A 23551-nucleotide genomic window follows, 5' to 3' on the forward strand; every position below is an offset into this window, starting at 1 on the left:
AGATACTATAATAGTTTTATGAATATTTTCAACAAGTTTTTTTATTTTACTATTTTCCCGTTTCATTTTAATTTTTTTAAGGTTTTAGTAACTCTGCTGTAGTTTTTTTTATTTGTATTAGTTTTTATATATAAAAAACAGTTTTACTTATATTAGATCATCAAGTTCACCTTGCAATTAGCTTAAATAAAATAAGTATAAATATTTGCATATTAGGTTTCTTTCAGTTAACGTTCATTTTATTTTTAAAGTAATTCTTCTTTTTTGTTGTTTGAGTTTTAGTCAAATATTATAACCCTGATGTAGTTTCAACAAAATGAATTTGTTGTCGATTAAAAAACACTCCATTAATCAAATGCTTGCACACAAGCACCTCAAAATGCATTCTGGGAATTTTTGTATATTCAGCAAACCAAAACATTTTCAATGACACCCTAAAATTGCATCAGAATGATCAGTGTCACTCAAATTACTCTGACTTTGTGTGCAAAGCATCCTGGGTAGGACATTAAAAATCATGTCCAACTAATGTATAACAGACCAAAAACGGTTTTGTCACGTTCTCCGCGAACCCTTTGTGCCAGAGTGTCCGTTTGCCCTCTTGATTCTCTCCTACAGTAGCACTCGGGGCGTTATTTTTCTCTTGGTTTATTTGCGAAAGCCTCCATCCTGCTGTCTGACACCTCGAGGACGCCTCTTATCTGGAGGTACTTTGGCACATCTCTCTCTTTAAACAAACACGAGCGGATTCATCCAGAGCGGGTAATGGACTGACACTAATGGATTTCAAAGCGCACATACGCGTGTGTGTGGGCTGCCGAGACGGGCCAGCCCTCCCGGACCGGCTATATAAGACCCAGAAGTTTGGGAAGAGGCCACGAAAACCAACAGCAGAAGAGCCAGTAAGAAGATCTGTGCTTGAGGAGCAATCTCATCTCATCCATCCATCCATCCATCCATCCATCCATCCATCCATCGGTAAGTTTAGAGTCTCTTCAAGGACTTCATTGACCTCTTGTAGATGTTTGGTTGGTTTCAAATGGAGTTATTTCTCTCATTTTGACAGGGCGCGTGTTCAACTCTAAAGAAGCCGTCAAAATGAAAAGCGTCCAATATCTCGCTGGTCTTCTTCTGCTCCTCTTTGTTCAAAACAGCGTGTGCGTCCCACTGCAAGAGGACAACACAAGGTCAGGAATCTTTTATGTCATTTCCGAGCAAAAAAAATAGCCCTCGGTATGAAATTGTTTTAAGGTAATTTACTCGTATAGATTGATAGTTTGAGAACAGCTCTGCATTTTCACTTTATAACTGTTTGGGGAGTTGGAAACATGTCCATGATGTTGCGGTGTGCACGGTTTAACGCTGGTTTTTCTTCCGGTGGCGCAGCACAGAGACGGCAGAGAGTCTTGTGCCGAGGGGTCAGGGCTTCACGACCGTAAAGAGGCATTCTGAGGGGACGTTCTCCAACGACTACAGCAAATACCTGGAGACCAGGAGGGCGCAAGACTTTGTCCAGTGGCTCATGGACTCAAAGAGAAACGGGTAGGCACGATTACGGTGTAATATTGTTTATAGATTTCTGTAATAAAACAAGAACAAATTTGTTCAGCATTTGGTGTAAAAGTAGTGAAGTATGACAAAAATGGCAAATTGAGAACATTTTGAAAACAAAAAAAATGTTACAACAAATAAGAACAAAACGTAAACATTATATATAATTTTATATATACTATGAAATAAAAATATACAATGTATATTGGAATATACTTTGGAAACTTAAAAAAATGTTACAGAACATGTTCTCACATTTATACAATGTATTTATAGTATTATTCTTAAAAATTATATGTATGTATATATATATATATATATATATATATATTACACATGTTATAAAGTTATACTAAACAATATACAAATTACAATGTAAAACTATATATATATATATATATATATATATATATATATATATATATATAAATAATATATGTGTAAAGTTTGTATATTTTAAGGTTAAGTATATTATATTTTTGTTTTGTATTTTATATATATTTTCATAAAAATAAAACACTATAATATGATAAGCAATTATATAAATAATATACAGTAGTCAACATTTGAAGTGGATCAAAACCTTTATTTAAAGTTATTCATGAATTTTGAACAATACCCGTTCTTGTCTTAGGACAACTTTAATTTAACTTTTTTGATCCACTATTTTAATATTAAAATAATATATGTAAATAAAGATAATACGGAAAAACAAATGTAATATAAAACATCATAACATAATATAATAAAACTAGAAGCTTGTGAACAAACTATATAATAAAAATGTCAATTTTATCTTGAAATACATTGCATATGAAAACTTAAAATATGTCGTCTTTTTCACATTTGTATAATTGATTACAAAAATACAAATATATATATTTGATAATATACAAAATAAAACTATATAATGTCATTAACATTTATATAACTAATTATATTATTATATGAAAAGAATACAGGTGAAACTCGAAAAATTTCAATATCGTGCAAAAGTTAATTTATTTCAGTAAATTCAACTTAAAAGGGGAAACTAATATACTATATAGCCTCATTACATGCAAAGTGAGATATTTCAAACCTTTATTTGTTATCATTTTGATGCTTATGGCTTAGAATAATTAGTTAATAATTAATCATTATTAACTAGAATATAATTAATTAGAATATTGTAAAAAGGTTTTCATAAGCCTTAAGCCATAATCATCAAAATGATAACAAATAAAGGCTTGAAATATCTCACTTTGCATGTAATGTATTAGTTTCACCTTTTAAGTTGAATTCCCGAGATAAATGAACTTTTGCACGATATTAAACATTTTCGAGTTTCACCTGTATGTTTGTAATAAAAAAAAAATACATTAAATATATCATACAAAATGTGATAATATTATATTTTAAGGCCTAACACTAACCGACTTCTTTGAATTGACCGAATTGAAGCTAACTCGATTTAATCAATGATTTCTCACACAAACTCTCTTTCCTCCTCAGTGGTTCGTCCAAACGTCACGCTGAGGGAACCTACACCAGCGACATCAGCTCTTACCTGCAGGACCAAGCGGCCCAGAACTTCGTGGCCTGGCTCAAATCTGGACAGCCCAAGCAAGAGTAGGCTTCCACGCTTCTAGTCCCACCTTCAGTGCCTTAGAGAGTGAAAGTGATAGAAATAAAGAAAAAGAGAGTGTGTGCGAGAGAGTAAAACGAGCGCTTCATCATGCCTTCTCCTCCCTAACATCTGTCTCTTTTCTAAAGCAACTCTGTCCATCCTCACTGCCAAATGCTAATGCTAATAAATAACGCTGAAACCAGGCTGTGTGCTTCTGGTTATCTTTCTCTGCTAATGTCTTCTTCTGTTTCTGGTTCTGCTGTGCTAATCAAACAAATACTGACTGCATAGATGCTAATTATAACCAATCTTCACATAACTAATACTACAAATAAACTGATTTTCCAAGAACATGCTGAAGCTAAAAGCTAAACTGTGCTAAACTCAATGCAGACTGCAAGCTAACCTGCTAAACTGTGTTAAACTCAATGCAGGCAGCAAGCTAACTGCTAAACTGTGCTAAACTCAATGCAGGCCGCAAGCTAACTGCTAAACTGTGCTAAACTCAATGCAGACCGCAAGCTAACCTGCTAAACTGTGCTAAACTTAATTCAGACCGCAAGCTAACTGCTAAACTGTGCTAAACTCAATGCAGGCTGCAAGCTAATCTGCTAAACTGTGCTAAACTCAATGCAGGCCGCAAGCTAACTGTTAAACTGTGCTAAACTTAATTCAGACCGCAAGCTAACTGCTAAACTGTGCTAAACTCAATGCAGGCCGCAAGCTAACTGCTAAACTGTGCTAAACTCAATGCAGGCTGCAAGCTAATCTGCTAAACTGTGCTAAACTCAATGCAGGCCGCAAGCTAACTGTTAAACTGTGCTAAACTCAATGCAGGCCGCAAGCTAACCTGCTAAACAGTTTTAAACGTAATGCAGACCGCAAGCTAACCTGCTAAACTGTGCTAAACTCAATGCAGACCGCAAGCTGACTGCTAAACTGTGCTAAACGCAATGCAGGCCGCAAGCTGACTGTTAAACTGTGCTAAACTCAATGCAGGCAGCAAGCTAACTGCTAAACTGTGTTAAACTCAATGCAGACTGCAAGCTAACCTGCTAAACTGTGCTAAACTCAATGCAGACCGCAAGCTGACTGCTAAACTGTGCTAAACGCAATGCAGGCCGCAAGCTAACTGCCAAACTGTGCTAAACTCAATGCAGGCCGCAAGCTAACTGCTAAACTGTGCTAAACTCAATGCAGGCTGCAAGCTAATCTGCTAAACTGTGCTAAACTCAATGCAGGCCGCAAGCTAACTGTTAAACTGTGCTAAACTCAATGCAGGCTGCAAGCTAATCTGCTAAACTGTGCTAAACTCAATGCAGACCGCAAGCTAACCTGCTAAACTGTGCTAAACTCAATGCAGCCCGCAAGCTAACTGCTAAACTGTGCTAAACGCAATGCAGGCCGCAAGCTAACTGCTAAACTGTGCTAAACTCAATGTAGGCCGCAAGCTAACTGCTAAACTGTGCTAAACGCAATGCAGACTGCAAGCTAACCTGCTAAACTGTTTTAAACGTAATGCAGACCGCAAGCTAACTGCTAAACTGTGCTAAACTCAATGCAGACCGCAAGCTGACTGCTAAACTGTGCTAAACGCAATGCAGGCCGCAAGCTAACTGTTAAACTGTGCTAAACTCAATGCAGGCCGCAAGCTAACTGTTAAACTGTGCTAAACTCAATGCAGGCAGCAAGCTAACTGCTAAACTGTGTTAAACTCAATGCAGGCAGCAAGCTAACTGCCAAACTGTGCTAAACTCAATGCAGGCCGCAAGCTAACTGCTAAACTGTGTTAAACTCAATGCAGGCCGCAAGCTAACTGCCAAACTGTGCTAAACTCAATGCAGGCCACATGCTAACTGCTAACTGTGAACTCATAGTTTAAACTTTTAATAAGTGTCTTTTGCGCATGCTCACAAGTTGTTTATCGCATATGCGCAGTGTTGGAACCAACAGAGGCACAAATTCGGGCCGCAGGCGGCATGTAGACGGCAGTTTCACCAGTGACGTCAACAAGGTCTTGGACAGCATCGCTGCCAAGGAGTATTTACAATGGGTGATGAACTCTAAGACGTCAGGGACAAGGTAAAGTCCTCTCTAAAGTGGCTAGAACACTGATAAGATAAAGACATATGACTGTTTTGAATGATAATCAATGCAAGAATAAAAGATGAGTCTATTTTGATGTGATTATTTTCTTTTCTAGTGGCAAACGTGGCGGGAGTCAATGAAGAACTGGTGGGCTTCCCTGCGAGAGCTTAAAATTGGATCCTGAAGGGGGTTCGGTCATCAAAATGAATGAAAGCCATATCTTTTAAAGGAAAAACGGATACAACTCTTGAAATCAAAAGCCATATTAATATTTTATTGTTTAACTTTGAGCACTGTGGTTATTATTTATTTTCCCTAGTGTTAAAGAACATCATGTTAGTTATAACAACAACAAAAAAATGAAATATTTTTCTATAGTTTTGAACTATTTTCTATGTGTGCGATAAAAACAAACTCAGGTGAATGCACTAAACACTCAGGTAAAAAGTGACAATTTACGTGTGCCACCACTGTATCAAAGTACCATGGAAAATGGTGTTTTGCTCTGCAAAATAAACATTTTCATATTCCACCCAAGTCTCTTTTTTTCCTGCTTGAACACATGTGCATTTAGCGCCACCTAATGGATATCTGTAGCAATACACTTGTTTGTGGATTCGGTTTATTAAAAGTGCAAAGCCATTTACAGAAAGTTATAATTAAATAAAAGTTATATCTCTGAAAGGAGCAAGATTCCTAAATTAAAAAATACATTTGTTTACGGTTTTATTTATTTACTCATTTATTTTGTTGCCAACTTTAATGTTGTAAACATCTGTTTTTATTATTATTGTACCATAATAATATTAATATTGGTTTAAGAAATGTAATTCTAATGTGAAATATTAAATATTATTTTTTTTATGTTACTCTTTTTCAATTGATCTGAGATGTAAAAACAAGAGAGAAAAAAAGAAAGAAATTTAGAAAAATAGTAAGTTACTTCAATTCAAAAACAGGATACTAATAAGCAACTAATTACCTTGTGCAGTTTATTCAAACATATATAGATATTCATGAATGTTTATATTTTTTAATACTTTGCACTTGCATTAATAAAATAATAGTCACATAGCCTATCTGAAATTAGCAAAATATTGACAAAATATTACAATTTTTTTTGTTTATTTTTATTTTTGTCCATTCTTTAACGTAGAGAGTATTGTTATTATTATTAATAGGCTAATATCCCAATGTGAAACATCACACATTATATTCAAATGTTCCAAAAATATGTATTTGTTTATTTATTTATTTGCGGTTGATCTGATTTTTTCTGTAAACAAAAATAGACAGAAAGCTAGACCAATATTTAAGAAAAGCATGTATTCATGTATTATATTAGTGAATTATTACGCTCAGAAACCAAAAAATGTATGTGGAAACACACTTGTTTGCTTGTGTAATTTATAGCGTGTAACGAAATTCAAACTCTATTTTTTTTTATTATCATGGAAGTTTATCACATCGACATATAAATACATATAAATAAATAAATAAAAAATATATATTTATATGTTTAAGTTTATGGTTTATCATATCTTTGCACACTGTCCCTGGCGTCACTTCCTAATCGGAGGGGCGGGTCATCGTGAGGAGGCGCGGTGCGCGCGCGCTGCGTCATCTTCGTTGCGCACATTCTCTCGGCGTCTGGAAGGGCGTAGCGACTTTGCCGGTGTCATTCATTTCAAAACGCAGAGTGTAACAGCCGTTTTTAACGACTGTTCGGGGAGTTTAAACGCATTAAAAGCATGATCATGAACGGAATCCATGCGGATGATGAGGAGGAGGTGAGAGAAGAGTCGAGCTCCTCCAGCCACAGCCCGGAGAAGAGGAAGCGGGTGATCCGGGTCTGGTGTGACGGCTGGTGAGTGACATCACACTCTCATACGGTAATGAACACAAAGTGCGTATGTGTCTCTACAGCATCTTTACAGTGTCTTATAATGTTAGAATTCAACATAACAAGATCTATAGTAGCACAGAGATGGATTTACCATGGTATTTTTAATTTTCCACCAAAAAGTAGCTTATCGGCAGATTCGGCACCATGATGGTGCTGTCATTTATAGTATCACATATTGGTAATTTGAAATATGCAGTGGTAAGTTACTAAAATAAGTTACATCATGCCATGTCCAAAATATTCCATTACTACGGTACTTTCTTCCATGATACTTAATTAATTGTTTTTACATTGTATTTTAAAAGACCATCGTTACCACAGAACATGTGAAAACAAACAGTAAAGGTACTATTCCCATTGCATTTAATGATTACCATATAACGTTATTTATGTATATGCATATAGTACAGCGTGGTATATTATGTCCAAAACATGGTATTATTATGGTAAATATCTAAAAACATGGTATTACCATGGTTTCTTTTTAGAGTTGCTTTACAGCATAATTGAACACTTTTTGCATCATTGAATCATTATTTACCTGATTATCCCTGTAAAGCTTATTTGAAACAATCTATACTATATAAAGCGTTATGTAAATAAGGTTGACCTGACTGGTTTGTTGTATCTGTATTTCCGTGTCCAAAAATCTAGTACATAATAATACCATGGTACTTTTCGCTAGTGTAGTAACAATAGGAACGAGGAATGATCAATTGATATTAGAAAGTTTCTAGAATAATTGGTTTGTTACTTGGTTAGTTGCCTTTGGCAGCAGGTTAGTATGTGCAACAGTGTTGTTATAGTATAATAGAATAATAATACTACAAAAAAACAGTGCAGGTTCACAAGTGTTCAGGTCATGTGATTTCTGAGAAATATTACATGTGTCTTATGCCTACTCTAATTGTTCATAAAATGCAAAAAATAATAGTAATAATAATTCTGAGTCGCATTATTATTACAATTCCATTTGGTGACACTGGACGCAGAAATTACACACTTCACGTTTGAAGACGATATATCCATTCAAAATATGAGTTTATGAGTGATGAAATGAAGCTGATGTTATAAATAACCCAGTGTGAAGTGTGGTGCCCAGCAAGGAATCATGGGAAATGGAATTGGAGATTATGTTCCCATGTAATCCCATCGGCCCAGGTAATGATATTAATGGGGGAATGGGGCTCGTCCTGGTTAGATAACCCATCATCTCTAGTTACTCCTTTAATTTGGTGTGCAGAGCTGTTATTTATTACATCACCTGCGGTCTCTCTGTCTTTGAATGCAGGTCATGTTTTATTGACCATTTATTAACTCTGTATTTAAAGTCCACATCTGTCTCCACAGCTATGACATGGTGCACTACGGTCACTCTAACCAATTACGACAGGCCAAAGCGATGGGAGATTATCTTGTAGTAGGAGTACATACAGACGGTATGCTTCACACTTCATATTTCAGATCAGTGCTTTGTACTTTACATAAACACTGGAATACCCTAATATAATATATGAGGAAATTATCAAATATTTTCTTTCTCACGTTCAGCGGAAATAGCCAAGCACAAGGGTCCTCCGGTCTTCACGCAGGCAGAGCGTTATAAAATGATACGGGCCATAAAGTGGGTGGATGAGATTGTGGAAGGGGCGCCGTACGTCACCACGCTGGAGACGCTGGACAAGTACAACTGTGATTTCTGTGTGCACGGAGGTGAGGGGATCCTTTAGATATTTAAACACACATACTAGTGATCCATAATCATTTTAATATTTTAAGGTGTCGTATTGTATTTTTTATTTATTTTTGTGGAATTTTATTCCTTGAAAAACACTGGTTTTGGATCAAAAACGGAAGTAATTTAGTTTTTGATAATCATTTGTTTACAGTACATACTCTTTGATTCTTAGAATTGAACAGCCTATTTTTGTTACGTTCCTTTAAGAGTTCTGTATGTACTGTAAATTATGTTATGATTGAAACTTTTCTCACATAAAACATGGTGTAGTTCATGTTGACGTTTATCAGAATGGCCCTAATTACTGAATAGGCATAATATTAACATACAGTGCTATGCATTAGTTTAGACACCCATGCTAAAGTTGCCTAAAAAGAGGAAAAAAAAAATCATCTTTTGGAAATTGATTTTAATCCTTAATTTTAAAAAATGAGGAAAACTCCAACCTTTAAGGACACCAATTTTCTTTGTGAATGAATAATGTATCGTATATAAATAAACGTTCTTCCTTAAAATACAGGGTGCAAAAGTCTGGACACCCCTTTGTTAAATTCCCATAGAGGCAGTCAGATTTTTATTTTTAAAGGTCAGTTATTTCATGGATCCAGGATACTATGCATCCTGATAAAGTTCCCTTGGCCTTTGGAATTAAAATAGCCCCACATCATCACATAGCCTTCACCATACCTAGAGATTGGCATGGGGTACTTTCCATAAGATCATATCTCAATGCAAATCAAACCAGCTATTAGGCTAAACTGAAATAAAACCATGCCAATCTCCAGGTATGGTGAAGGCTATGTGATGATGTGGGGCTATTTTAATTCCAAAGGCCAAGGGAACTTTATCAGGATGCATAGTATCCTGGATCCATGAAATAACTGACCTTTAAAAATAAAAATCTGACTGCCTCTATGGGAATTTAACAAAGGGGTGTCCAGACTTATGCACCCTGTATTTTAAGAAAGAACGTTTATTTATTTACGATACATTATTCATTCACAAAGAAATTGGTGTCCTTAAAGTTTTTTTTTTTTAATTAAGGCATTAAAATCAATTTCCAAAAGATGATTTTTTTATTTCTCTTTTTAGGCAACTTTAGCATGGGTGTCTAAACTTGAATAGCACTGTATATGGCCATATGTTTATATGCTAATGGCTGTGATGTCATAATCATGACTATTTCTAAACCAACAAGTTTTTTGCAGTGTATTCAAGTAAATGATCTAAGTGGTTAAAGTAAAGACATGTTCACACCAAGAATAATAACTATAAAGAAAACTATTTAGTTTTGTCGTTTGCCACTTTAAATGCTTTAAAGCAGGTTAAATTCTAATTGGCTGTCAATGTTGATCGTTCATTAGCTGGAAAAAAAAACTTTATTCATTGTCAAATCTATATAGTCGTGATTTGGACGTCTCTGTACTTAACGATTTAGAACAATTATTAAAACTTTATAGTTATCAAAAAAGCGCTATACAAATAAACTTGAATTGAATCATCCTTGGTGAGAAACAGGCCTTAAGTGTCTCGGCATAGTGATTTTTACATTGAAGCAAAAACCTTTTTTATTTTAAACGTCTCCCTTTAAAGCACACCATAGTTGAAATTTAAGCAAAATAGAATTGAATCTGAAATAATTTCATGTATTTTGTTAGATGACATCACATTGACCGTGGACGGGAAGGATACCTATGACGAGGTGAAGAGAATGGGCCGATATAGGTAAAGTCTAATGGTCCTCAGACATACACCTGTGGCACACCACTGAATTTTGACCCTGGGATGGGTGTAACGGTTTTCAAAAATGTCATTTTCATCAACAGGGAATGTAAACGCACACAGGGAGTGTCTACGACAGACCTAGTGGGCCGTATGCTCCTGTTGACAAAGGCGCACCACAGTAACATTGTGCGTAAAACGTATAATTTATTTATGTGTGTTGTTAAGCGTTATGTAAAGTCTTTCTGTCAGTCCCTAATTCATATTCGCCCCTCTCTCTCTCTCAGGATAACACGGCCTACCAGCTCCACACGGATAACTTTGGGAAGGTAAGTAGATCTGCATATATTCCTTACTCAGATATAATATATAATTGTATAATTCTTTTAACGTTTTCATAATTTTTCCACCTCTGAAACGTATAAAGAATGTACATTTATATTATCGTAGCTCACATATCATAATCCAGTCAAATCCTGATGGATAAAAATCAAGTCTTCTACTACATTATTATTTCCATTTTAAAAAGTAGTTTTGCTTGGAAAACTTTAATGGGTTGCTCTTTTATGTAGTTCTTAATTTTATATATGGTTTATGAATTAAAAAAATAATATAAGCTGCGTTTCCACCAAAATTACTTGGAACAATTTGTCCCAGGAAAAGCTTTCTGCGTTTCCACCACGGTCTAAAGTATCGTGAAAATTAGGCAAATTAGTCTGGTGACATAGAACTGCATGCACTGCAACAGATTTTTAAAAATGGTGCATGGTTGAAATAAAATGCTGCATTGAGTCATTTAAAGGAACACGCCGACTTTTTGGGACTTAAGCTTATTCACCGTATCCCCCAGAGTTAGATAAGTCTATTCATACCCTTCTCATCTCCGTGCGTGCCGTAACTCTGTCTGACGCACCCACCGCTATATTCTATAATCACTATATTCTAATCACTCCGCAGAAGTTATCTAACTCGGGGGGGATACGGTGAATAAGCTAAGGTCCCAAAAAGTCGCGTGTTCCTTTAATCAAAATGCGGCATGAACTCAACCAATCAGCACGTTAAGCGCCCAAGTCCCACCCTCGAAAGTTCCTGAACTTTGAAAAAGTAGTACCTCGCAAGCAGGGACTTTCTGATGGTGAAATTTTTACCCGGAACTTCATTTAGACCCTGGCCCCTGCAGTCGAAACACACCGAGTACCACCCCAAAGTCCCTAGTTCCTGGGGAAAGTTCCTGCGGTGGATACCGGGCTATACATTGTTATGCAACGGCATACAATTTTAATTCCTTGGCATTTGCGAATGCAAAACTTTCTCGTTTATCTGTTCTCCTCAGGGTCCTAAAGGGCACAGTCCTTGGACTGGCGTCTCTCAGTTCCTGCAGACTTCTCAGAAGATCATCCAGTTCGCCTCAGGAAAAGAACCGCAGCCAGGAGACACCATCATATACGTGGCCGGAGCTTTCGACCTTTTCCGTATCCTTTTAAAATCCACATGCCACTCTACACTTGCCTTTTGAAGACATCCAGAAAGTTGGAAAAGTCATGAAAAGTTCAGTTGAAAGTATTTAATCAGAATTTGGGGAAAGCGATTAAGGGAACTCCGGTTGTATATATGTGTATTAGCCTTGATTATCTGACCCATATAGACATCGGTCATGTGGATTTCCTCGAAACTGTTCACAAACAAGCAGAGAAACCTTACGTCATTGTCGGACTGCACTTTGACCAGGTGCGTTTCATAAAAACAAACACACACATGGCTCACCCACTTTACAAAAGTTTACAGATCTCTCTACTGTCATTGTGCTTGACAAGAAGGGCCAAATTTGATGTAGAAAGCTGTTTTTAGTTTTAAATTTGATTGGACCAAAAAATGAATGTAAACCAGGATTGCTCACAAACTTGTTTTACACAGAACTTGTGTTACACAGGACTAATGTGTTTAAGTTCCCTAAAATGCAGAATACTATAAACATTACAGTTATGGTTACTACATTAAAACTGTGGTAATTACTACTATCAAACAGAAATGACACAAAAGTATAATTGTTTAATGCTATTGGTTAGTACTAGTTCAGTATTAGCAGTGTCAGTCTGTAATTGTGTCTGTAACTTCTGTGTGAAATATAGCAGTTTTGATGTGCAATAATAAATGTAATGTTTAGTAATTGTTATTGTCATGTTTATTAAGTGTGTTCATATAATTGATTTGTAGGAAGTGAACCGCTACAAAGGGAAGAACTACCCCATCATGAATATTCATGAGAGAACTTTGAGTGTGCTGGCTTGCAGAGTGAGTGCATCATTTAACGTCTCCTCCAATCATTTATTTGCATTTCGCATAGCGGAGTGCATAACTTACCACCTTCATTAATAAATGATTGGTTTGCATAAATGACTGACTCCTCCAGTCGGTTCTCTGGTTTGTGCATAATTTACCGTCTCCAATTCCGTTTTATTAGATTGTTTTTGTATTCGTGACACTCTTGTTTAAGAACAATGGGCCACTGTGTTTAGAGAGAGGGAGTGATATTACAAAAAAAGAGTGTAGGGGGAAGAAACTAAGCAGAAACATCTCAAGGTCAAAAGAACAAATATCTCAAGCAATGAAAAAAAGTTAATTTGTTCTGCATGTTTATGAGATGGCCATTAAATATCTTGCACTGTGTGCTAATCCAAACATAACCTAGTTCACAAACCCTCTCATTCATCCACAGCACACACGCTCTCACGGATCAGGCACATAGCAGCATACCTAAAGCATGACGTCGCTTTCAGACAGACCTCCCTCACACTGAGATAGCAATGCAAACCACACGTGCATGCCTTTCTGAAGACTGTCCCAGTGGATGATGGGAGGTTTCATTCGGCTTTAGGATTTTAGAAGTTCACCCTATTTGGGCAATTTTAGGAACTGAGAACTTTGAACTTAACTTTTGAATATGCTTTACGACAAACCATCAGGTAAATTTAGCAATGTAGCGGGTGAATTATGTATATTACGATGTTATGAAGAACTATTTGCCTTTTTCCAACAAAGTTCCACGTTTTTCTAAAGATGCTGATTTATAGAAGGCAGACTGAGATGATGAACGGGAACATGGTTTGTGTAACATTAGCAACACATTATTAGCTGTTTGATAAGCCAAAGGCAAATCATAATAATTACAGTTATGCGTCCAACGTTGTAGAGAGCGATACATAAAACACTTGTCTATTCTGATACATCAACATGTAGACAAGCCTGTATAATTCACTCTTTCTCTTCTGAATTAGTTCCTGTTCAAACATATATGGCTGAATTAAACCAGTATTTCCATTTCCTTGCCATCTTGTAGCGTTTACTACAGTAAAGTCGAGTGGATCAGGTATTTTGATACAAGCAAGGGTGTAGAGTTACTTTAAAGTTATTTTAAAGCATGAAGAAAAAAATTTCAGAGGAAAAAACATTTAAATATGTAATTTTGGTGATCAAAGATGAGTTTTAAGGGATACAATTATTGACTACAAAACTTTAAGGAACAATAGAACTTGAGGAACTTAGAACTGGAGAACATATGTTAGAACTTGGCAAACTAGAACTGGAGAACTTTGTGAATTTGGAGAACCCTGAGAACTTAACCTAAAGAAATAAAGTTAGAGAATGTAGAACTTTGGAACTTAGAACTAAAGAAATTTGTGAGCTTGGAGAACTCTGAAAAATTTAAATGTAAAAAAAAATCTAAAAACTAAAGTTAGAGAGGGTTAGAATTTAAGGTTGAAGTGTAGAACTTTAGAACTTGGAGAACTGAGAACTTAAATCCTAAAGACATTACAACTTAAGTTAGAACAATAAAACTGGAGAATTTCTAGAAAGTAGAACCTAAAGCAATTACAACTTAAATAATGTGGAACCCGGGCAGTGTAGAACTTTAGAACTTGGAGAACTCTGTAAATGTACAACTTTTAAAAATTAGAACTTCAAGAACTTGGAGAACTATTGAACTGGAGAATTTCTAGAAAGTAGAACCTAAAACAATTAAAACTTAAAGAATGTGGAACCTGGGCAACTTGAAGTTCTAATTTCTTTGTACATTTGCGGTACAAGTGTACAAGTTGTACATTTACGGAGTTCTCCAAGAACTTGGAGAACTATTGAAATTAAGAATTTCTAGAAAGTAGTTACAACTTCAAGAATGTAGAACCTAGACAGTTTAGAACTTTCTGTTCTAGAAGGATTTACTGTAGAACGTTGAGTTGAGTTTATAGTTGTTCATTTATGCTGTGAATAACTGTCTTGTGATTCTCTTGTGTTCAGTATGTGTCAGAGGTTGTGATCGGGGCTCCGTACGCAGTAGGAAAAGATCTTCTGGATCACTTTAAGGTACAGTACTAAAGCGGTGCAACTTTACATTGTTCATTCATTGTGGTGAATAAGAAACTAGTTTCAGTGTGAGCGCCTTCCAGACACAATAACACAATAAAAGGCTTTGAGTGTGAAGAGAACGTGGTTTGTGTGATTCACACAGTACGATATTGAGGCATAAAGCTGTGTGTGTTGTGTACTGCTCTGGGACTTAAGCCAAACTCAGAGGCTTTAGTGACAGACCACTATTTCAGCAATTCTGTGGTGTTGTTCTCCGGGAACAATCTAGAGATTTACTGCTTGCCTCTTTAACCAGAAACCCTCAGACAGTTCAACCTCGCATTATAGTTTAAAGGGTAACTGTTGCCAAAATTGAACCTAGGCTCTTTTTGTTTATCTACCCGAGTTAAACTTTCCTGTAAAAGCATAATTAGAATGGAAATGCATATTTAAGATTGACCAAATTTTCGGTTTAGCTCAAAATGCCTTTTGAATGGGATTTAATTCATTGTTTATTCATTGAATTCATTGTTACACAAAGTTTACTAAAAAGAAAGGTTTTGTACAACTACATTTTTCAGTTAGTGTAGTGGGTGGCTGGAATTTTGTCAGTCAAAAGTAGTCGATCTCCGAATGCAACGCAACGGGGAGGAGAGTAAAGATGGAAAGCTCCTAAAGCTTAGTTCCATATAAATTCATGGATAATTTGATGTTTTGTCGTTAGTGAAAATCAATATTGACCTTGTATTTGAAAAAGGATCCTCATATAATAATGAAATTATTCAGTGATACAGATGGGAACAACAGCTACAGTGAGTTGTTCAAAACCTTTCTTTTTAGTAAACTTTGTGTACACAAACAATGTAGTCAATGCTCAAGTTCATGTGTAGAGCCCCTGGTGATACTTCGAGCACAGTTTCATGTTGTGTCGAGCCTTCTTAGTGTTTTAAAAATAGCGATTTTGATGCTATCATAGAAGTTGCCCATGCACTCCCATTCAAAAGGCATTTTGACCTAAAACGAAAATACGGTCAATCTTAAAAGTGGCGTTTCCATTCTAATTATGCTTTTACACGAAAGTTTAACTCGGGTAGATAAACCAAAAGAGCCTAGGTTCAATTTTGGCAACAGTTACCCTTTAACTTTAGAGGACTCAACAGAGAGCTTGGGACATTTTTCCAAATAATTACAAAGGGCGCAAAATATATTGGTGACATTATACACAGCAGAATCTGCCTTCATGTATCTCTAGCTGACTGTGTATGTGTCTGGCTGTAGGTGGATCTGGTGTGTCATGGGAAGACAGAAGTGTTTCCCGACAGCGACGGCACAGACCCTTACAATGTGAGTAAAGTCTTCTAACATGCTACACCTCTGAATGATCTTCTCCTCTATAAATACTGTTTTTCACCTGTTTCTCTCTTCCTAGGAGCCGAAGAAGAGAGGTATTTTCCGCATCCTAGACAGCGGCAGCAACCTGACCACCGACGACATCGTGCAGAGAATCATTGAGAACAGGTGTGAAAAATAATACGAGCAAAATGTGAAAACGTCGCTCGCTAGCAGTGTTTACGAACATATGCAAATGGCCCGATCTCTCTTTTTGCCCGGTAGATTGCTGTTTGAGGCCAGGAACCAGAAGAAGGAAGCGAAAGAGATGGCCATGATCGAGGCTTTGAAGCATAAAGATGATTCGCTGAAGACCGAGGCGGCTCTCGCGAAGAATTAACATGAACTATCCAAACCGAACAAATCAAGGGCTTCGTCGTAGAACGAAAATTGCCCCCGGACTGTTATAAAACGGCTCGATTTACGAACAGTGCCCGCATTTTAATGAACGTGGTGGATAACGGACTTGTTTTTATATGTTGTACGACTCTTGTTTGATGACAACTACACTTTGTTGCGTGCGATGAGTTTTAATGGTACCTATTAAATGGGTTGAAGAACGTTCTCTCTGAATGGGAGGAACACTGATTTTTATGAGGGTTTTGGGAAGATTGTGTCTCTCTTTTTTTTATTTTTTTATTGGTGATCCATCCGCACGTATCCATAGATAAGCAGAGAAATGCTTTGTGAAGGAACACTTCATGTTGACTGCGTTGGTATGTGTAAGACTAATTGGGTTTTATTTGGGGATTTTTTTCTTTTTAAATTTAGTTTTTTTTTATTTGGGTGAATCTCATGGAAACATATCCAGGTCACATTTACCCCAAAATCAAAATATATTTTTGCATAAAAAATAATGCCTGTTTTAAGATTATTTAATGTTTTTGCATTGTGACATTATTTTTATCATTTCAAATCATTTCCATCCATATTCTCATTACCATATCTGAATATTATTTTTTTTGCACATTATTTTCAGTATTGATTCTCATTATATATATATATATATATATAAAAAAAAATTTTTTTTGAATAAATTAAGGATTTACTACTATATATATATACTTTACTATATACTATACTAATATATATTTCTATATTTGGGGTAATGAGATTTTGGCTAATGGAAAATTGGCAAAGTTCTTATCAAAATAATCTTCAGCAATCTTCTTAATGGTCCTAATGTGTGTGTGTGGGTATCGGTAAAATGTGATCTGGACATGTTTTGACAGGATTTACCCCGGTATCTTTTAATATAGTGGTACTGTGTGTAGTTTTACCCGTCTCATCGTAACTAGAAGTTTGATGCGTGTGTTGTGAAAAAAAACATTCAGAACTGAAGTTTTGTCAAATATCGTTTCATATACTGTTCACAGTCACAAACTGTATCTGGCATTTTTACTGTTTTTAATTTCTTTCTCATACCTTTAATTGTTTTGAAGTGATCAAAATCACAACCAAAGACTCTCCGACCTCAGGTGATTCTTAGATGTCAGGACGCTGTGATATACAAAAATGCATTGATGGTTTAATGTCACACTTTCATTCGTTTTAATGTGCGACATAAATATTCTTTATCTTTGTGCAGTTTAGTCACCTGTTTCTGTTTTTAATGAAAGCACATAGTTTTTAAAATTGTCTGTACATTTACAGTGAATTGCTGTGAATAAACACTAATTTAAAGTCTCTTCGTTACAGATGTGAGCAGAAATGTTAAGTGACCAATTCTGAGTGTACCGTTAGATGCTGAATGTTGATGGCGTGTTATTGTCTTCAGACAATCTTTAATTTATTGGATCTCATCCCATCATAACCTGTTGATTAAATCATCAAAACAATTATTTTCACAATAAAAAAGTATCAAAACATGTCTCATTGTATCAACAGTGGCATCTGTTCAATTTTTAGAGAAGACAAATAGTTTTGAATGTTTTGTTTTTCTAATGAATATTGACACATTTGTGATTTTTGTACATAAACACAATGTGAAGTAAAAAGATAATGCACTGAATTTTACAGCAGTTTAGATTAAATTTGTGTAAAAACATTAAGAAAGCACTGAGTTGTTATTGAGTATAAATGTTATTTTTCTCTTAATTTTGAGATTTATTTGAGATCCCAACTACCATCAATTACTAATACTTGCTATAGATACAGATACATTTAATCAAAGTTTTATTCTAAACATTTAAGTTGATACATGTATTAGTTTTTTTTTAATAATTACATGTTTTAGTTTTGCTGTATATTAGATCAATAAACTATATTTAGTGTCATTAACCCTTATATTTAATTTAAAATGTCATACCGTATTTTATTGGTGATATAGGCTATATTTTACTTAATTTTTAGTTTTATTTGTTTGTTACTTTTAATGTTTTTAAATAATTTCCCTTTTTACTTCATTTTATTTGATAACGTTCTAGTAATGATTAATTCTTGTATTACTTTATCTAATTGAATTACATTTAATTTGACATGGATTTCAGGGACTGCCAGCTTTTTCTCACAGCTCGTGCGTTGGACGAAACCCATCTCAGGTGACAAAGTTCCACAAACATCACGTCACTTCCTTCCTAAAGAACGCGGACACCCCCAAAAAAGCAAAAAGAGACGCTGTAGACGAGACACACAATTTAGCTGACCCGTAATGAACAGGTAGTGTTGTGTTGTGGATTAGGAGTGTTAGCCCGGCGTCAGTGTTGAGCTCTCACGAGCGCTCAGTCTGACGAAACTAACCGGGAACAGACGGATTTGAAACTTTTTTCTCTCTTTCTTCCTGTCCGACAGTGTATGTCCCAATCTGTCTCTCTTTATACAATAGAGTTAGATCTCTCCAAAAACACGCGCAATTGACTTTGGTGTCATTTTACGCGTTAACCGGGACTTTGGAAAAGAGCGCGCGGGGTCGCCGGGATGTTTTTACGCCACTTTAAACGTTCCTCTCCGGTTCCATCCGTGGTCTTGGGATTTCTGCTGGACCTTTAGCTCTTTGGGAAAGACATGAGCTCTGGATATGGGTCTGTGTCTGGGCTCAGAGGTGACAGAGGAGGGAAAGAAGGCGAAGATCCACAGCTCGCAGATAGACCGAGATCTGTACGAGTACGCCAAGAGAGAGATGAACGTGGTGAAGATCCTCATGCTGGGTAACACCGCTCTCATCCTGATGTTTGCTCATCTGCTTATTGCTTTTAGTTAAAATAACATGGCTTCTGATGTTTACATGGGCCTACTTGAACGTTAGACTGTTATTTTGGGTAATGTACTAGTTTACTAAACAGTTGTGGTGGGTTTGAACTTCAGGTCTGGGTTGGCAACTGCGAATTTATGAGTTCAAGCAACAAATATGAGATTGCAATTGGAAGTTTATTGGTTTACATAGCACATCTCAGATAAAACTGACATGTCCTGTGGTCAAAACCTAGATCTTGACAGGTTGTGTATTGAAACTTCAGATCTGGCTAGGCAACTAAACGGTTGTAGGTTTAGACCACAGAAGGTAAAAGGTTGTTGGTTGAAACATTAGATCTGTGCAGAAAATTGAACCACTGTATGGCTCAAACCTCAGATATGGGTTACAGCTGAATGAATGTTGACTGAAGCTTGGATCTGTTTCTGTGCTGTAAATTAAACATTGAGTTTTGCACAAGAGTTCTGAGAAGTTTATGTTAAAATCCCAGATCAGAGTTTAAGTTGACAGATTGTAGGTTCTAACTTTATATCTGGCCAGGTACTGTAACTGAATAGATGTGTTCAAACCTCAGATCTGGGCTCATATCTAAAATGCTGTAGGCTCAAACTAAACATATGGGCTAGTAACCGAAAAAGGTTGTTAGTTCGAACTTCAGAGAAGGTTTATTCATGGAACTATCCTGGAGGACTGTTCATGTAATGTTTCTTTCAGGTAATAAATGTCCATTTAGTCATTTTATGGCACTTTTTTTTAAATGTAGGTGCTGCAGAAAGTGGGAAAAGTACATTGGTCAAACAGATGAAGATTATCCACAGTCATGGATTCACCAAACAAGAACTAACCAGTTTTAAGGTAAGGAATTTTAGTTTTATGTTTTGTTGTTTCCACACACTGGATGCCCACCAGTGTAGAAGGGTTATTGCGTTCAATAGTTTAACATTTGTTCTCATCTGTATTATATTTTGTCAGTTTTCTCTGTACTTCCTCTGCCATCTGGGAAATCAAGCCTCTGTGTGTGTTTGGGGATTATTAAAAGTTTAAGGGGTCACTGGTTCAACTGTGAAACAAGACCTCAGTTGAACGGAAGGCTGGATCTTGCCTCAGCATTTTTTTTGTTCTGTTAGGAAGAGAAAAAAGAAAGGGGGAAGGAAATGCATGGAAGCCTGACACAAAAAGTTTGTGAAGTTAAAAATCATTAAATTGTCAACTTCAGTGCACATTTTTTTTGTGTTTTTTTCATATTTGTCCCTATAATATATCCGTTTCCTATCTGTTTGGCAGCCAGCGAGCACTTCCTCTAAACTCAACCATCTCTTCGCAAACATTTTTTGACCTGTCACTCACAAGTGTTACCATGGCAACAATGTGACGCCACACACTGGCTCCTTTAGACTAACCTGCGGTCTTCGTATGCCGTATCGCCTTGGAAACAGAGCGGACACTGATTGGCTCATTCATCGTAAGTCGCAGCCAGCTGTGGTCTCAACATGCTCATCAGCCCTGGTACCGGTAAAACCGCAGTCTTTGACTGTCATTTTGGGGCTAAACGTCATCTTTGTGAACAACAATAGTTGTTATTCAATCCAGTTCTTCAGGTAACCAAAAAGACCCTAGGCTAGGGGTTGGCAGTATGAATGGCAGTAATTTTATATCACGATGTATCATGTATGACGATATTGTTATTCTTTGTCTAAAATTCAATGGAATTTAAGAAGAAAAAAAACATTAGTGCTATGCTACAAAAGGCTATTTTATGGTTATATACTGGTATAGACATTACAGTTCAGCTTGCAAAAATGAAGACTTTATTTTATATAGATCAAACTTTGCTGGGCCGAATACAGAGCCTTGAGGTACCCTGAACTCAAAACGTGACTAAAAAATTTAGGCTGTTGTATGACATCTTTTAGCTTGTGAGTGACAGGTTTAAGAGGTGTACTGTGAGTTTGTTGACTTTAGAGAAAGTTCACACTGACTGTCGACTATTTTTTTTCTTAGCTTGTCTTTGAGAGAATGCTACCTTACTGAAACTTCCCTCAGTATTTCATTACTTCACGTTTAATAAAAGCAGCTTTGATCCTTTGGAATTCTGCAATTTGTCCATCCAATATTTGTGCGGTGATGTTTATCAAGCTAACTGAGCATTAGTGCACATGTTTCTAGTCAGATCTTTCTTCAGTTGCTTTATAAATCAGCTGATCAACGAACTGTCCGTTGTATCTCCTGTGAAGTGCCAGGTGCAGATCCACATGTGTGCTAGCTTGACTTAAACAGAGACTTTGTGTACCATGTTCTCTTCATTAAACCTTCCCTCAGGGTCTGTTTGTGTTAGGGACACTTTTCAGTGAGCTTGAATTAGATTGATGTGCTGAGAATGTTCCAATGGTGTTTTGAAGAGCCTCAGGGAATACTTTAAAACCCCAATAACCACCCATTATTTCCAGGCAAATGCACAGGGAATTGGTCAGGATGGTTAACTATTTGACTTGTCAACAAGCAACCACCTAGTCTTTTTTATGTTGATTTTTAGTGGCAGGGGGATGAGTCTCAGAACATAGCATAATTTCAAACGGTAGTGAGGACTAGGGTAGTTGCTTGCTAGAAAAAAATAAGTTTTGTTAGTGGCAGATTTTTGTTGTGTTATGCGGTTTTATTGGCCTTTGTCAGCTGATATGACAACATTGACCATCAAACAATGGAAAACCATGAGCAAACCCTTTAAATAAACACTCACCCCAACACACACGCCCTTTTTGGGATGGAATCATCGTCCGTGCCATCTTTCCCAGCATGACTTCCATTATCTTTAAACAAAACAAAAAGTGTTGAAATGTGGGTAGAATGATGTAATATTGTACAGTGTCATAGAACAGAAATTAATACAATGCACAGTCAAAAGCTTGGGCCTTTATAAAAAACTGTATTAAAATGATGCTATGTAAAGCACATAGAATATAAAATGATATAGCCTACATATGTATGTTATTTTTAAGTAAAACATACTTTAAGTATATTCAATTTGATATTTAAATTATATATATCTATATACAGTAATTCTCTGTATTTTTAACAGGATAATTTATTCTGTGTCTGTGAATTTTAATTTCCACCAGTTTGACACTACATTCGATTATACCGTCTTTAAAGTATTTACTTGTAAAATTCTTTCCATTTTCAAAATGTAAAAGGAACTCATTTAATATGACACTTTAGCTGTTGCCATTTATGTGGATGGGGTTTCATGTGAATTCTAAACTGAAATCACTCCTTAGGGTTTTTTTATTTTTTTGAAAAATTGAAGATTGATGACTGTCATTGTCCTACTTATTGTGAGGCGGTAATGTAGCGGGTAATTTATCAAACATTTTATCTTACTTTGTCTGTATGTGAAAAGGCAGGTTTTCACTAACATCTAGACATACAGTTTAAAAAAAAATCTAAACCCATTATAAATGTGGCAAAGTTATATTTCTTATAACATTCATTAGTTCTGTAAAGTGCGTTAGGCATTTAACTGAATGTGATAAAGTGTGAAGTATGTGACCCAATTGAGATCTCTAGATCTGCTTAATGTTAGACTAGCCATGTTACTAGTTTGTGGTCAGTCACTGTGGTATAAAACTCTGACTGGAAGAACAATGTTTGTATTTTGCACCACTGTAATTAATGAATGAACCCAACAGCTGTTTACATCTTTTGCTGAAAGGGAAGACTAAAACAGTAAGTACCCATAATAGAATTAGGCTAACTTCTCCAATTGTTGTAGATATAAAATAAACATCACCCTTAAGTTAAAGGATGTCATACAATAGCCATATTTTGAAGTAAACATAGACAAGCCTAGTTTGAGTCACGTCTTGAGTTCGGGATAACTCAAGGCTCTGTATTCGGCCCAGCAAAGTTTGATGTTGACCAAATGAACGGCTTCATTTTTAAAAGCCAATCTGTAATTTTTTTGTTATGCTGACCTCTCCCATGCATGTGTTTTTCTCTTAAATTGTATGTGGCCAG

General features: G+C 36.1%; 3 protein-coding genes across 3 annotated transcripts in view; all 3 read left to right on the forward strand.

Moving 5' to 3' along the window:
• The first annotated feature begins 658 nt into the window (after positions 1-658).
• gcga (glucagon a) lies at positions 659-5779 on the forward strand. The gene is made up of 6 exons (XM_079593701.1): positions 659-978; positions 1067-1187; positions 1387-1542; positions 3046-3162; positions 5099-5242; positions 5364-5779. Exons 1-6 carry the CDS (start codon positions 780-782, stop codon positions 5386-5388), a joined length of 762 nt encoding a protein of 253 aa, XP_079449827.1. The 5' UTR covers positions 659-779; the 3' UTR covers positions 5389-5779.
• Positions 5780-6795: 1016 nt separating this feature from the next.
• pcyt2 (phosphate cytidylyltransferase 2, ethanolamine) lies at positions 6796-17371 on the forward strand. The gene is made up of 13 exons (XM_079592295.1): positions 6796-7115; positions 8505-8593; positions 8706-8867; positions 10551-10617; positions 10719-10803; positions 10902-10943; positions 11948-12086; positions 12260-12342; positions 12829-12906; positions 14911-14976; positions 16237-16302; positions 16388-16476; positions 16573-17371. The coding sequence occupies exons 1-13, from the start codon at positions 7000-7002 to the stop codon at positions 16685-16687; spliced, it is 1197 nt and encodes a 398-aa protein (XP_079448421.1). The 5' UTR covers positions 6796-6999; the 3' UTR covers positions 16688-17371.
• Positions 17372-18836: 1465 nt separating this feature from the next.
• Positions 18837-23551, forward strand: part of gnav1 (guanine nucleotide binding protein (G protein) alpha v1) — a 30258-nt gene continuing 25543 nt past the window's right edge. The window contains exons 1-2 of the mRNA XM_079593687.1: positions 18837-19493; positions 20301-20392. Coding sequence (XP_079449813.1) covers positions 19364-19493; positions 20301-20392 — 222 coding nt within the window. The 5' untranslated portion in view covers positions 18837-19363. The remainder of the gene's footprint in view (positions 19494-20300; positions 20393-23551) is intronic.

This window comes from Phoxinus phoxinus (genome assembly GCF_949152265.1).
Source record: "Phoxinus phoxinus genome assembly, chromosome: 20".
Taxonomy (NCBI): domain Eukaryota; kingdom Metazoa; phylum Chordata; class Actinopteri; order Cypriniformes; family Leuciscidae; genus Phoxinus; species Phoxinus phoxinus.

Excerpts from the sequence above, each read along its gene's own strand:
- gcga (XM_079593701.1), top strand. The coding sequence starts at position 780 with ATGGATTTCAAAGCGCACATACGCGTGTGTGTGGGCTGCCGAGACGGG. Across the intron at positions 1,543-3,045 it reads ATGGACTCAAAGAGAAACGG|TGGTTCGTCCAAACGTCACG; the intron begins GTAGGCACGATT and ends TTTCCTCCTCAG. Across the intron at positions 3,163-5,098 it reads TCTGGACAGCCCAAGCAAGA|TGTTGGAACCAACAGAGGCA; the intron begins GTAGGCTTCCAC and ends GCATATGCGCAG.
- pcyt2 (XM_079592295.1), top strand. The coding sequence starts at position 7,000 with ATGATCATGAACGGAATCCATGCGGATGATGAGGAGGAGGTGAGAGAA. Across the intron at positions 10,944-11,947 it reads ACACGGATAACTTTGGGAAG|GGTCCTAAAGGGCACAGTCC; the intron begins GTAAGTAGATCT and ends TGTTCTCCTCAG. Across the intron at positions 16,303-16,387 it reads ACGGCACAGACCCTTACAAT|GAGCCGAAGAAGAGAGGTAT; the intron begins GTGAGTAAAGTC and ends CTCTCTTCCTAG.